Genomic DNA, 15,030 nt, shown 5'->3' with positions numbered 1-15,030 from the left:
TTGTTGTCAAATTGTCCTCCAAAGAGATTGCTCTTCCCCCAGAGGAGCTAAGTGCCCGTGTCTCAGATTGGCCATCTATGGTTAGGAAGACCTGATGAACTGACGCTCATCAGGGACCATCAGTAGGGTTGAGCAGTGGGCGCGCGAGAGAGAGTGGCATGAGAGCGTGGGCTGAAGGAAGTGGAAATGCTTCTCTCAGAAAAGACAAAAATGTGGGGGAATATCTCAGACCGAGCAGGCCCGAGTTTAAAGCCCTGTTCTGCCCCTTATCGCCTGTTGCATCTTTGGTGGGTCACCCAAACCTCGGGGTCTCAGTTCCAAAGGGAGGGCGACTTACCCTCGTGGGGTTGCTGGGAGGAGTAAGTGCATATAAATACACCAGACACGACAGGCCCTCGAGGACAGTGGCTACGGTGACGTTTCAGTATGCCGAGTACATGGCGGAGATCACGTGATCACCAGGCAGCGTCACAGAGGGACGGTCCCGGAGCCATTTGGTGAGTGCGAGATTTTCAATGATGACTGCTAACGTGTAGAAACCTGGATCCACTATGTGTCACCGTCACCCAGAGCAAGGCGGTACTTGAAGTCTCTGCCGTGACATGTCACAGGAAAGAGAGGACGTGACAGCGAGACAGATCCTGAGTGACAGGGAGGCAGGCGGCACCAGGCAAACTTGGGGGTGCCCACTAGGGACTTCTTGGGAGTTCAGAGGTCAGGGCAGGTGTCTCTGTACCATCCCCTCCTCCCCAGACTTTGTCCCTGTTCCCTGAGAGCAAGGAGGAAAGGAGGCGGCTTTTGTCATGGAAAGGGGATTTTCACCAGAGTGCAGAAGCTACGATACACTAAGGAGCTTCGGCGAGAGCACATCTGGGGTCACCCGAAGCCCGGGAAGAGAACCTGCTGGAAACGTGTGCAGAGTGGGTGGGGCAGAACTCAGACGGGTTTCTCCTCTTCTCGGCTTTAGTCTTCAGAGTGCGGCCACTGGGCATCGAAACCTAAGCATTCCTTCCTCCTCCCTGTCCCCTGGGGGAGCGGCCAGAGGGGGAAAGGCCACATCTCCGGAAGCTTTCGGGAGCGCAGGCAGAGTGGGCCCATATGGGAGGACACCCCAGCACTCAGAGAAGAGCCGTCCCACAACTCGGGGGCCTGCTCTGCACGAAATGAAGCCAAGGGTTAACAGCAGATGTGGGGTGATAGCTGCTTTTATTCAAATGACATCAGGGGCAGAGGGACAGGAAGGCGGGTGCAGATGGACTGAAACTGCCCAGAAGAGTCGGAGTCCCGAGGGGGAGAGACGCTCCTTGTACCGTAGGAAGTGGACGGACGGGGTCTTCAACACACAGGGGTCCTTCCTGCCCCTGACCCAAGGCGCCCTGACGTTAGTGTGAATGTGGGACACGACAACTCCTCTGAGCTCAAAAAGGTGCATGAATTAAAGCCATGATCAAAGCCGCACAGTGACGCATGGTGCATGTGCTGGGGGAGAATAAATCCCCGAGGGACCCACAAAGGAATGAAATCTGAGCTTGACGGGGGCCATCCTGACCAAGCCGCCATGGGGGCGGGCAGCAGGGAGAGGGCAGCCGGCCCTGGCTTGGGGGCATGCAGGGAGAAGGGATGGGGAGGGAACCCGGAGCCCAGGGCAGTGCGGGTCATACTGGGGTGACCACGGGAGGGCAGCAGCCTCCCCCAGGCAAAGGGCAGGCCCTGGCCTCATGCCCTACTGGAGGGAGGCGAGGGCTCTGGGGCTTATCAGCCACACGGCCAGACTCAGGGCGAGGCTCCCATTAGCGGGACACCCTGTCTGTGACCAGCTGGGGGGGTGTGGGACTCCAGCGCTCAGCCCCGTCCTGAGCCCCTGAGCCCCGGGGGTCCTAAGTCCCGGGCTGGGGAGCCGCAGGGAAGTGCGGTGGTGAGTGCGGGTCAGACTAGCATCCAGCAGGGAAGAGGGCTCAGGGAGCGCCCATGGCCTCCGTCACTGCCGCAGGAGTTTCTTGTTGAGGAGGAAGATGAGAAGGTTGACGTTGACCCTGGCCTTGTTGAAGAGTTTCATGACAGCTACACCTTCGTACTGGAGCTGCAGGAGGTCCTGGGGAGAGGGCAGGGGTGAGGGCTCTTGGCGGTGGCCCTGCCAGGCTCCGGAATGCTCTCATGCTGGAGCCTCCTGGCCCATCCAGCAGCGCTGGCCACCAAGACCCCACTTCACAGAGGAGGGCACCAAGGCCGACAAAGCACGGTGACTTAACCAAATGTAAACTCAAGCACGAGGGCTTGAAATATGTTTTATCGTTCAAAAGGCCAAAGAGCAGAACAAAAAAATTTGGGTTTAAAATCACTGCTTCCAGGGGCACCTGGGTGGTTCAGTCGTTGAGCGTCTGCCTTCAGCTCAGGTCACGATCTTGGGGTCCAGGGATCGAGCCCCGCATCGGGCTCCCTGCTCTGCGGGGAGTCTGATTCTCCCCCTCCCTCTGCCCCCCCACTCATGCATGTGTGAACATGCGCACTCTCTCTCTCAAATAAAGAAAATCTTAAAAAAAAAAAAAAATCACTGCTTCCCTGAACTCTGGCCTCTGACGGGCCAGCTTCTTCCCCATCGGCCTCAAAGCCTGTACGATTAGGGTAACGCTGTGGGGCCGTGCGCAGGGTGCATGGTGGAGCGTGCATGGTCACGGGCACGGGCTGGGGCTCCCAGTGCTCGTCCCGCTCTGACATCACTATCCCGAGCCCCGACCTGCTGCTGCGAGGGGCTGGGGACAGAGGGGCTTGGGCTGCGAGACCCTCAGCCTTCTGTTCAGGAACAGAGAGTACTGACTGGGAGGGGAGTGGAGCTGCTGTCCTCTGAGGCCTAGGGAAAGGACGCGGGACTACTGTGCTCGGGCCAGCACCCGAGCCCAGCAGGTGGCTGGCGGGCCCACGGGAGGCCCCTCACCTGGTAGTGAAGCTGAAACCGCTCCATGTCCACACCCAGGAACTTGGCGTTTACTTCAAACTTTCCTGCCTCGTCTCCAGGGGTGATGTCAAAGATCACGTTTCTGAAGCTGTCAGGGTCAGGATTCGAAATGGGGACTCGGGTGCCTCTTTCCAGGGCCCCAGCCTTGCTCCTCCACCCACTGAGGTGCGGCCAGACAGCGCTGTGTGTCCCTGAGCCCAGACTTCCCCTGGGTTCCCACGGGCACGGCGGCCTGTCTTCCCTGATCACTACGCCGCGGACCCACCATCTACCTGCCCTTCTCAGCTGTCCGCTCCTCCAGGAAGTGTCCCCAGCGCCCTCTGCCATGGGCCATCTCGGACTGTGCTGGCTCACGTCCCCTGGCCTTAGCTTTCTGCCTGGACGTCCCGTCTCCCTCCCCACCGCCCCCGTCCCCACAGCCCCTCCTCCCTCCCCACGCTGGGACACGGCTGGGGTCTGACACGTACTGAGAGGCGGGAAGATCCTCAATTTCCACCAGGACACCCTTCTCCAGGAGCTGGGCGGCGGTGTAACGGAGCGACGGCTGCTTCTTCCCTTTCCCAGAGCTCCTGATTCAAAAAGGCCGCAGAGGATTCACCTTAGCAAGTCTTCAACTCCAAAGACACTGGTCCTCTGTGTCTGCAGGAAGGAGATCAGAGCCCGAGGACCCTCCCTGGTGGAGGACAAGGGGCTGCGCTCGAGCCCGAGGCTCGACGGCCACGCTCAGACGGGGACCATGCGGTCCTGGGATGGGGTCCCTTTCAAAGCTGGTGGAATGGGGCAAAGGCCCCATGGGCGGGGGCGACAGGGCCCAGGTAGCCTTGGGATGCAGGGCAGCACCTACGAGGAGCGGGGGGCCAGGTGGCCCAGGCAGGCCCGGATGTATTGGCTGTAGTAGTCACCCTGCTCCTCGCAGAAGGCCGTCTTGGCGTCCAGGCCCCGCAGCGTGGCCTGCAGCTTCCCCAGCTCTGCCTTCCGCTGCTGCCGCCGACGGCGCTGACTGCGGATGTCCTGCGGTCAGGGGACCAAGGCAGGGTGAGTTGGCCCCTCCGACAGCAGAGCCTCAGGGCCCGAGCAAGCCCAGGGCACTCCCTGGGAGCGGCTTCAGGAAAGGCAGGAAGAGGCCAATTTCACAGCTGCTTCTCCTAGGAGGAGGGCAAGCTCAAGGACTCCATCCCAAACGCTCAAGGGACGTCCTCGTGGCCTGGCCGGCGCCGAGCACAAACTGTTTCGAGCCTCCTTGTTTTTTAGTAAAGGAGAGGTGCAAGAAGAGTCCCCTCCCTGAGACCTTCCCTTCGGAAAGGACCCTGCTGTGTAGGTCTGCTGGCTTCCCTGGCTGGTGACAAGTTTGGGTGGACACCTGCCAGAGGGAGGCCTGCCTTTCAGGCACCTGCCCCGCCGACACACCCGCATGCGCCTGCGGTGCACCCCTGCCCGCCCCCCGCCCACACCGGTCCGCGCACCCCCGCCCCGCCCCCCGCCCCCCCCAAGCCCCGCCCCCGCCCCTTGCCCTGGCGCTTGTCTCCGGACCCCAGGCCTGGGCGCTACCTTGGCCAGTCCGTCCACCAGCCCCTGGTAGCCGTCGCGGGCACTGACCAGCCCCAGGCCCTCCAGCCGGCGCAGGTTCCGCAGGACGCGCCGTCGCTTGTCCGCCAGCGGCAGGAGGGCGTGCGCGGTCAGCGAGCGGTGCCGGCGCAGGGGCTCCGGGGTCTGGCTCTCGCAGGCCCGGCGCTGGCACGTCAGCCGCTTGTGGGCCGCTTCCTGGGGGACAGAGGAGCTGGAGGGACCCAGCCGGCGCTGCCATCCAGCCCCCCGGGGCAGCCCCCCAGCTCCCGGGGGTGGGGCCGGGCGGAGCGGGTGGCTCGGGAAGAACAGCCGAGGGCGGCATCAGGGACACAGACGGGCCTGCGGTCAGCGCAGGGGGACCCCAACGGGAGCCGCAGCAGAGCCGCCTCCCAACGCGGCTCCGGGACATTCATGTGGGGGTGTTCCTCGCCTTTGTTTGTCCTGTTTGGGACAAGCTTCCACCTGCCCGCCGGCCTCACCTTTTCCCTGGGAAGCCCGTGGCTTAGACCTCCACCCACTCACTACCTTCTCCTGCCTCCAGGCCTCCCGGGCGCCCCCCACCCCCCGCCCGGCGCCAGCCCTCCGGCGCCGTCCAGGACAGCTGCCCAGGCTGCCGCCCGCAGCGCCCAGCTCGGGCCCCGGGGCAGGTGTCCCCGCGGAGCTCACTCTTGGTGCAGGGGGAGCTCCAGCGTGGTTCTGGGGAGCACAGCTGTCTGCTTGCGGCGGGCTGTGGGCGGGTCAGGGGGAAGGAACGGGCGGGGCTGGTAGGCTGGGGGATGCACACACAGTGCTTGCGAGCGACCTGGCCACTCACCTGCTCTCTGGTCGCGGGGAGGGACAGCATCTCCTCGAGGGAGTCCCCAGGCTGGAACTGCATGACGTCGGCTAGCATCTGCTTGGTGCTGCAGGAGGCCGGGAGGGGCAGGGAGGGGGCTGGACATGGGGCTGGCCGGGAACTGAGAGGGAGCGGACCCTGGCCGCGTCATGGCTGCCAAGGACCTTGGGAGGTCAGGAGACATCACGGTGGGCTGAGGGGTCTCAGTGTGCACGCACCGTGCTGCCTCACCCCTGCCCTCTGCTGAGAGGGCCCTCCCACAGACTGTCACCGCGAGTCCTGGGGCTGAAGGACGCGCTCCCTTGTCTGGGAGACCTTCCCCAGCTCCGATGTCCCTTCTGCTGACGGCCACCTTCCTCCTGGGGGCTCTGGCTGTGTGTTCTCGCCTGGCCCCACCCTGCTAGGAGGCCTTCGGTGGTAAGACAAAGCTGACCACCTGGCTCCCTGGTTTACTGGGTGGATGGGTGCGGGGAGGGGGCTGCCATGCTGGTGCAGGACTGGGGTGGCTACTTGGCTCCTCTTCTGCCCGGATGGCCAGCCAGCCCTGCTGGGCGCCCCCTCACGCTCACAGAACTGGGGACGGGAAGCTCCAGGCCCCTCTCCTGACCATGACTTCCGGCAGGCCACTTCGCCCCCGTGTCTCTGGACCATACAGCAGGGAAACCATCCCCAACGTCACAGTTGTCCCTCAGGTCAAACAGTAACACGTGAAAAAGCATTTGGTAGACAGCGCGACAGCATGCCAAGTCTCCCCCGGCCTTCAGCCGAAGCCCAGAGCCAAGGCCGAGAGGACACAGAGGCCCGGCGAGGGCAGCGCCACTGAGGCCTCGGGGAGAACTGCCCGAGGGACGGCAGCCCAGGAAGACGATGGAGGGGCCGAGGCCCCGGCCGAGGCGGCCTCACCCACCTCAGAAGCAGGCTCCGGGCACTGGTGTCGCCCGCGTCCGTCTCTAGCCCTTCAAACTTGTTGGCGAGCGTCAGGGACACCTCCAGCTTGCTCAGGTCCGGGCTCCCATCTGCGGCCATGCCCTCCCCTGAGGTGGGGCGACGGATGAGACCAGCGTGCGTGGACGTGCCCGGACAGCCATGCTAGCCGCCTGCCCCGTGCACCTCCGGCCCGGGAGAAGCGTGTCCACACTGTCCAAGGCAGCACCCTGGCCCTCGGCCCTCAGCCCTCAGCACCGATGGGAGGGCTGTCGCCCAGAGCTCACCCTCTGACCAACACCTTTGGACCAGGGGCCTGGAGTTTCCGGCTCCCAACCTGTCACCACCCCCACCCTGACCTTCCACCCCTGGACCGTTCCTCTCATTCCACAGCTCCTGTCAGAAACCCTTAGAGACTCAAAACAGACCCGCATCCATCCACGTCTCTCTCACGTGATTTGATCGGCCATTTCCATGACGGCACTGGGTCCCCCTACTGTCTGTCCCCTTTCTTCCTATGAGCCCATGTCCATGTGTCCATCTTAGGACCGGGGAAGAGAGGAGGGGCGCGCGCCGACAGGCTCCCTGGCACGCATCCCCGACTTAACAAGAACTCCAGGCCGGGCATGCTCACCCGCCTGCCATCCTCCCTGCAGGCCCCCCAGCCGGCCCCCCAGCCCAGCACGGCACGCACCGATGAGGTCAGGGACGGTGGGCAGCTCCCCGAGGTCCTCCAGGAGCTCGTGCAGTGGGTCGCAGTGGTCGGGGGCGACCCAGTCCTGGTGCTCCAGCAGCAGCTGCAGGTCAGAGCAGCCCAGCAGATGCAGGCCCGAGTGGGGCGTTCCTCCGAGGGCCGGCCCCCCAGCAACCCCCGGCTGCACCCCTTACCCTGTGCGTGTTGACCAGCTCCCCGACGGTGATGTACACTATGGGCTTGGCCACAGCCACCATGTCCGAGTACTCGTCCATCGCAAAGCGCTCTTCTGGCTCCGGGACCTGGCAGGCTCGGCACACGAACCTCCTAGCTCCAGAGGAAGGGTATGGGAGGGGTGGGGCAGGCAGCACCCCCCATGCTCTGTTCCCCCCCGCAGTGCCCAACAGGCCCCCCCCACCCCCCCAGGGTCCTCTCCAGCCCACTGGGCAGTCCTTCCAACAATCCACCCTCCGGCTCGCTAACTACACGCTTCACCTCCATGCGACGCTTCTTCAAGAACTGCAGAGAGGCAGGTAGGGCACAACAGAAGGCAGGAGGAGGAGGAGAAGGGGACAGACCTGAACTTGAGGTGCGTCTCCTCCAGGTAGTCGTTCAAGGCCTGCAGGTGTCTGCTCTCCCCGGAGAAGGCTTTGCCCGCCGCAGCATGCTGCAGGACTTGAGCCACAGCCCCGAGCGCATGCCGCTGGGAGGTGGCCAGGGCGCCGCCTGCGGCCATGGCCACAATGTCGAAGGCGTCGGGGGCCACGATGGCTGGGTTCAGGAAGCGGTAGTACAGGAGGTTCCCGACCACCTGAGGGCAGAGGAAACCATCCCAGGAGTGCCCGGGGGTCTGCCTTGGCGCCCCTGCCCCACTCCCCAGCTCCCGTGGCTGGGAGGGACCACGTGGGCCAACCCTGTCATGTTCCACGAAACACCCACTCAAGGTCACACCGCAAAACGTGAGCAGGAGCCGGGACCGGAACCCAGGCCTCCTGACAAGTCCAGGGCTCCCCGCCCTGTTCGCTCACGGCCCAGCTGCCTTTGCACCTGCCAGCAGAAGGCCTGCTGCTGGGCCGGGGCGGAGAAGGCCGTCCCGCTGGGATTTTTACAGCACAGGGTTTTCTATCCTTTTGTCTCAGCCCAGGGGTTCACAGGCACCAGGAGGACAAAGGAGAGCTCTGGAATCTGGGGAGGACAGATGGCACTTGCCTTGTAGACCTCGTTTTCCGAGGCATCAGGGAACCTCTCTGCCAGAGTGGTCTTCAGGACCTTGGCCACATACCGCATCCCGTACCTGGGGACAACGTGTGCGTGCGCTGTGGTCCCACCATCCCGCCAGAGCTCAGTGCCCACAAGTGCTGCCTCCTTACTTGCCCGGGCCTGGCGCACTGGCCCCCCACTATCCACAGCCAGTACCCGGGGCTGGTGTGCAGCCTGCAGCCTGGCCTGAGGGCCTCGGCTTTGCCTCTCTCCAGTGTCCCCTGGGGACACCCCAGAGCCCCGGATTTGGCCTGCCTTCCCCCACAGTGGCACCTTCAGCTTGTCCCCTGGGCATGTGACACAGCCAGAACCATGTCTCAGGATGGCCTGGGAGCCTCCGAGGAGGCCAGCCTTGTCTCATCACAGAGCACCCGGGAGGGGCTGGGAGGGTCTGCAGGCAGGACATGAGGACAAGCAGGGACCGGAGTAGGAGCTCCAGTCCTGCCTCCACCGCGAACCAGATGGCGGCTTACAAGACTCCCTTCCCCTGCAGGTTTGCCCCCTGCTCTGGAAAACCGAGGCCAGCGTTTTTACTCTCGCTAGCTCTGGGTTTTTGTGAGAATCTAGTGAAATGATGTTTGTGGAAGTAGCGTATAATGGTATAGTGATATCCAGACATGCTAGACTTTATTATCACGATTCCTATTATGGATGTGCCACCGACAAATTCAATCTCCTTCCACCTCCCAGGGGCCTGGCTGGGGCGGGGCGGATGCACGTACGGGATCTGCTCCACAGAGGACATGATGGCCACAAGGAACTTGTCGGTCATGGCGAGGAGGCTGCGGAGGGAGATGTCCAATCGTCTCTGGACCTCGGGGTGGCTCAAGGCCTGCTCTGGGGTGACATCGTAGGGGAGGTGGCTGTGGGCAGAGAGCCAAGGTATCAGCCAGAGCCCCTCCCACAGCCTCCCCTCCCGAAGCCCCACCCCCCTGAACTCTTCACCTAATAGCAGGACCCACCCGACGCACGTGCGCACATGCACACAAACGCACACGTAGACACGTGCACACCCACACTAAGGGCAGCCCAGCGTGCTCAAGGGGACCAGGCCAGACCAAGAGAAAGGTCTCCGAAGGAATGGAGCAACGTGGGTGGAAGGTGAAGAAGAAAGAGTTGCAGGGCCCACGGCGGGTGGGCGAGAGTAGGACGGATGGACAAGCCGCAGTGTGTAGAGGACTCCTCAGGGGAGCTGGAGGCCACGGCTACCCTGCATCTAGTCTTTGGCAGTTGGGGCAATCGGGAAGACGACCTATAAGCCCATATGCCACAGGAGAAGCCCCCAGAACGGGCTGCTCCTCGGCGGCCCTACTGCCTAGGGACCCACGCACCTGAGCAACGCCCCGTGTCTACAGGCCCGACCCAGACGCCACTGCCTTATTGGTCTACTTATCTGGAAATCTGAACGTTCAGCTATCCCCTGTCAATAAGGAGTCCAGGTCCCAACTCCTGGCCAATTGGATGTATCATTTGCAAGCAGGACATGGCAATTGAACACATTTGCATACTCATCTGTGTTCATTTTGTGTGAAGCACACCAGCTCCATGTAAATTACCAGAGGGGGGTCGAAAAAGCTACTTTATTTCATCCGATAGGGCGGCCGGCCGATTTGCATCCGTCCGCACGCTCACGGATACGCTGCCCCCGGGAGGCCCCAGAGCAAGCCGGTCCAGGGAGCTCTCCCTGTGCCGTTGCTCACCTGCGCTGTCCGGTCTGGGCCTCGCTCTGGTTGATCCAGCTCTTGTACAGGTGAACGGGGTCAGTGTGGATGCTCAGCGTCCTGTCCTCCAGCACATCCTGGATGACTCTGCCCAGGATCTCCCGCAGGGCACTCTGGCCCCGCTCGTTCCGGTAGAACCTCACCACCAGCCTCACCACCATGGGGTTGCCGGTCACCATGTCCTGGGGCCTCTCCAACTTTGACCTACGGTTCAAGAGGTCACGGAAGCTGGTCTCCTGCCTCTGGGTAGGACAAACAGCTGTGCTTCCTTCTTGAGATTTTGGCTCTTCAAAGCCCACTCTGGATGCCTCCTCTGAAGGCAGGTCCCAACAGCTGGATCTTGGCCTGTGCGCTAACCTTCCGCCCCGGCCTCCCTCCATCTGTCCTCGGAGAGGTCCTCCGGGCCTCGGGAGGCTGAGAAAAGAGGTCTTCTGATTCCGTTTCTCCCCGCCAACCTCCGCAAATTCTCACCGGGCGAAGGAGCCCGCAGTGGCAGCCCGGCCGTCCCCGCCGCGTCCCTCTGCACGTGCGGAGCCTACCTGATCTCCTCCTGGAGCGTGGTCTTGAATAGCTGCAGCAGCAGGTAGGCCTCGCGGCGGCTGGAGGCATAATTGTACAGGCTGAAAATCACGGACTCCACGAACTTGGTGGTTTTGTTCTGCGGCATGTGAAAGATCAGCTTGGCCAGGTAGATGGGTTGCGTCTGCAAGCAGCGGGGGAACGGGAGTGGCTTACGAGGCGCCTGGAGGACTAGCGATCGGACAAAGAAAGGCTCTCCTGCCAGGAGCTTCCTCGGAGGACAAACAGGAGGGCACTGTCTCTGTCTCTGGGGTCAAGGCATTAGAGTTGGGAAAGGACACTGTACGTGGAGAGAAAGGCCTCGAGGCCCCAGACCCTTCAGGGATGGTGGGGTCCTCTCCTCACCTGGAGCAGGTAGAAGAGGTGTTGGTAAGCTTCTAGCTTCTGCCTTTTCTCTTTGCTCAGCGACTTCAGTCCCTTCTGCTTGTCCAGAACCATCATGCCCGCCAGGTGCTCCTTGTTCTTCTTGGTCAGCTTCTTGCAGTGGGAGACCACCTCCTGCAGGGGCAGGGGGTGGGGAGTGGGGAGGGGGTGGGGGGAGGGCGGGCCAGCACAGAGCGGAGCGGACGGTCAGCATCAGCATCTCGAAGAGCCGGGACTTTCTGCCATTCAAGGCATTCACGGCACGAGCGAGAGATCAACAGTTCTGGGACGCAGAGGGCCCCCCACCCCAGCCACCCTGACACTCGGTCTAGCTCCTCCGCTCTCACAGGGGGAGTCCCCACAGAGAACTGGGTCTCCAGGCCCTGACGTCGTGTCTGTGGGTTTTTGCTGTCTTGAGCTGGAGCTCTCACTCCTCCCCATCGCTGCACGTCTGCCTGCCCATTCACTGTCGGAGGAGCTTCGTGTCTACCTCTACGCTGCCCCGGCAAGGTGCGCACTCAGACTCTCCCTGCTTCCCAAGGAGGAAACAGACCTCGAGATCACACGGGCAGCCCACATCCATGACGAAGAAGCAGAGGCAGGCGCTCTCATTTCACAGCAAGGCTCCGTCCGCCCGGTCACTGGCCCCCACCGATCACCGGAAGGGCAGGGACTGCTGGAGCGAGTCCCCGGGAGCGGCTGGACGCGGGAGGGGCTGGCCGCTCACCTGTAGGGTGATCCGGTTCTTTACCAGCAGGCCGATCTTGATGTCCATGAGGTTGAGGTCCTGCTGCAGCTGCTGATTGGACCGGATCTTCCGGACCACCTCCTCCTGGAGCTTCAGCAGCTCGGCCTCAGCCAGGAAGTCCTCCTGGCTTTGATTCAAGAGGTGGGCAAATCTGCATACCACGCGGAGAGGGGGATGGGGTGCGTGGACTGGCGGGAACGGGACAGGCGTCAGGACTGGTGGTGCCCTCCCAGAGGCTTTCTCGCCAGCCCCCTGCCTGTTACTAGCCCTTGGTCCCCATCCTGCTTGAGGCCAACAGGTCCCCAACGCCCAGCACTTTTCTAACTGGTTCTGCTTGTGCCAAGGGGGCAGTGGAATGCCTCAAGCCAGTCCTGTCCCCAAGCTCCCTAGGTGATAGCCAGGTATGATGGATGAGGTCCACCCCTTGCTTGTCCCCAACCAGGGCCCACACCAGAGACCTCCCAGCCCCAGGTCAGAGCCCCAGCTCCCTCTGACGAACCCCTACTCCAGTTTGCTCCTCAGATGGGCTGAGTGCCCACAGTCAGAGAGGGACTGGCGGCACCCCATGGGCAGGACAGGCTCAGAGTGGTTAAGGACATGTAGCCGGTGCCATGCATTCTACTTGAAGCCCATGAGTGTCGCCTCAGGCCCAGAAGGGAAAAGGCCCACATCTTACAGAACCCAAGGGCTGGAGGCCAACTTGGAAAAGAGGAGGACCTCCAAGGCTGGGCTTCTGGTCTTTAAAAACAGGAGCCGAAAGCAGCCCAGGACCTGTGTGAGGCTTTAGATGCACACCCCACAAAGGGGACTGAAGGACAGGACAAGGGAGTGCCATTTGCTGCTGGCACTGAGGTCCCAGCACCGTATAAGGCTTCACGCATGCGGGCCCACAGAGGGACGGAGCTGGGGGAGCTCTGGGCCACACAAGAAGGCAAAGTGCAAGAAGGCGTGGACTCTAGGGGGAGAAGACCCTTCCCTGTTTGCTTTGGTGGCAGCAATGGGGAGATCACTGAAGCCCGGGACGGCAAGCACCTGCCAAGGGGAGCCTTCCCCGTGACCAGGCTCTTTCTGGGGTGGGCGGGGGCTTTGGCTACAGCCCTTATTCGACGACGTTCCTGTACAGACGTCTCGTACCTTCTCTTTTCCTGCTGTGCGGCCCCGGGAGGGATATCTAGACCTGCCCGACTCCAGGGAAATTCCTGTCTCTCCCTCCAGCCTGAGGGATCCCCAAAGGCAGAGCACATGTCCTCACTCCCACATGCACCCCGGGTCCAGAGGCTTGCTCAAGGTTGGGACATCAGCTGTTGATGAGGAAGGAGCTCAAGAAGGACAGACAACTTCTCCAAAGCCCAGTTGTAAGCCATGGAGTGGCATGACCTCTGCCCTGTTGACTATCGAAAGCCATGCACTCGCAGACAGAGGAGGGAGAATGGGCAGTTTACTCACAGCGAAGAGAGGGGCCCAGGCAGCATACCTAACATCCTGTAGTCATCCCGGGCCTTCTGGGCGCGGAAAAATGCCTGGATCTTCACAATGGACTTAACCTGCCGTGAACGCAGGTGGGGAAAGGCTTACTGGCTGTCCTCGCCTGGTTCTCCTGGGCGAAGGCTGGGCATGGGGACGGGGCAGCAGGATGCACTCACATTCTTCTGGAAGTATCCCAGACGCCTCCGGTATCGCCTCCGAGCTGCCCACATCCGGGCCCAGGCCTGGATCTGAGGACACACGCTGCCTCTGAGCTCATGCTCAGGCACCGGCCCTCGGACCCGGGCCAGCCATCTCCAGAGGCGGCAAGAGGACTAACGGTCGGCTCGGAGGCCCCTCGGGAGACAGGAGCCTCCCCCCTCCCCGCGGCAGCGGCAGCTACCTTGATCACAGCATCCGAGTTTGCTCTGAAATACCGCAGCCGCTCCCGGTACGCCTTCCGCCGCCTGTAACCCCGCCAGTGAGCCTGTGTGTCAGGACAGGAGAGGGGGCCATCTCCGCTGGCCCCCGCTGGCCAGAGAGGCCATCCCGGGGGGCGCGGGGCGGGGGAGGGGGAGGGGGAGGGGAAACCAGCCCCACTCTCAGAGTATGGCTACCCTCACGGGGAGACCGCGCCAGCCAAGCACACTCTGCAGCACCCTCCCTGGTCCCACACATACGCGTGCAAGCACACACACACACGCAATCCACCCCACGCACCGTCACGGAACCCAACTGGAAGACCCAAGCTGTAAAGACATTAACGAAGTCTACGCTGACTTCAGGGCACGCACCAGGTCCCCCCAGATGCACTCATGTGCAGTCTGGGGAGGCACACGGGGCTTGGACGGAAGGCATGGGCAGGCACAGAACCTCGCAGCCCACCTCTACTGAGGCCATGTGGGCCACAGGCCGCGGAGGCTCCCCTAGCTCACGCTGCTTGCCTCGCCAGCACCCCACCCCCGCCAGCCTGCCCCCGACAGCGCCCCGCCCTGGCTGGTCTGCCCTCAGGGGCTGGGATGACCGGCTCCTCTGTAAACCACACCCACTCTGGTCTCTAAAACACAAACCTGGAGGCTCCCCTCCCCCTTAGGGGCCTCTCCCCTTTCACAGCAAGCTCCTGTGAGATCAGTTTTCCTCAAGAACCACCTGGGCTACGTCTCTTAGCCCCAGAGCTTCCCGAAGTTCTCAACCACCTGACCCCACGCGACTCTCGGGTGGTCCCTTCCTTCTTAGTGACTCCAGCCTCTTCAGACGTTGCACTTCCTTCTAAATGTGCGTGGTGACGCTCTGGCCCCGGGCCCTTGTTTATGCCCCTGACCCCTGCAATCCCTCCTATCTTTTCGGGCCCACGTGAAACATCTCCTGGGCACTCAGGCCCTGCACGGTCCTCCACCTCGGACACTGCAGCAGACTGGCGTGTTCAGAGCGTCCCCGTTCATCCAACAGTCCTCCCAGCCCTTCCTAAAGCCGCTCTGCTGGCCGCATTCCACCCCATGGCTGACCCCGTCGCTCTGTTGGGACAGGATGTTAAGAGGCAGCGTGGCCTGGGATGGCAGCTGTCCACCTAGAGCCTGGAGGCCAGGGAGCCCCCCCGCCCCCACCCGAGCATTTCCTCAGCACTGCTTCCTCTCCTTGCCCAGGCGTGGCTGTCCCTCTCAGGGGACCCCTCTCAGCTCTTCCCCCTTAGAGAAGAGGCCTCCCAGTCTGGACCGGTCAGAAGTCAGGACCTGATGTGCAGCTCAGCCAGGCTCAGAGTTTCCGGGAGCCCCACTTCTGACTCCTACTTCCCTGAGGCTCCGGGCCTCTGCCAGGACCCAGGCCAGAGCCTGCACAGCCCCAGGGCTGGTGGCACACGTGCCCTCTGACCCCGCGCCCTCTCTCGCTGTGGCATTTCAGCTCTTTAGTTTGCGTGTGAAATTC

General features: G+C 62.6%; 1 protein-coding gene across 1 annotated transcript in view; it reads right to left on the bottom strand.

Moving 5' to 3' along the window:
* Nucleotides 1–1,187: 1,187 nt before the first annotated feature.
* IQGAP3 (IQ motif containing GTPase activating protein 3) overlaps nt 1,188–15,030 on the bottom strand; it is a 33,177-nt gene continuing 19,334 nt past the window's right edge. Inside the window, exons 18-37 of the mRNA XM_081823226.1 lie at nt 14,461–14,521; nt 13,511–13,720; nt 13,287–13,358; nt 13,118–13,187; nt 11,623–11,831; nt 10,878–11,030; nt 10,493–10,656; nt 9,933–10,157; nt 8,955–9,095; nt 8,182–8,266; nt 7,551–7,783; nt 7,167–7,299; nt 6,973–7,075; nt 6,262–6,388; nt 5,334–5,421; nt 4,502–4,714; nt 3,798–3,964; nt 3,421–3,522; nt 2,933–3,041; nt 1,188–2,092 (exon numbers count right to left, since the gene is read on the bottom strand). Coding sequence (XP_081679352.1) covers nt 1,979–2,092; nt 2,933–3,041; nt 3,421–3,522; nt 3,798–3,964; nt 4,502–4,714; nt 5,334–5,421; nt 6,262–6,388; nt 6,973–7,075; nt 7,167–7,299; nt 7,551–7,783; nt 8,182–8,266; nt 8,955–9,095; nt 9,933–10,157; nt 10,493–10,656; nt 10,878–11,030; nt 11,623–11,831; nt 13,118–13,187; nt 13,287–13,358; nt 13,511–13,720; nt 14,461–14,521 — 2,779 coding nt within the window. The 3' untranslated portion in view covers nt 1,188–1,978. The remainder of the gene's footprint in view (nt 2,093–2,932; nt 3,042–3,420; nt 3,523–3,797; nt 3,965–4,501; nt 4,715–5,333; nt 5,422–6,261; nt 6,389–6,972; nt 7,076–7,166; nt 7,300–7,550; nt 7,784–8,181; nt 8,267–8,954; nt 9,096–9,932; nt 10,158–10,492; nt 10,657–10,877; nt 11,031–11,622; nt 11,832–13,117; nt 13,188–13,286; nt 13,359–13,510; nt 13,721–14,460; nt 14,522–15,030) is intronic.

This window comes from Leptonychotes weddellii, chromosome 6 (assembly GCF_054177405.1).
Source record: "Leptonychotes weddellii isolate Sample4059 chromosome 6, ASM5417740v2, whole genome shotgun sequence".
Taxonomy (NCBI): domain Eukaryota; kingdom Metazoa; phylum Chordata; class Mammalia; order Carnivora; family Phocidae; genus Leptonychotes; species Leptonychotes weddellii.
The sequence above is the reverse complement of the archived record's forward strand: the minus strand, read 5'-3'. Positions and strand labels throughout refer to the sequence as shown.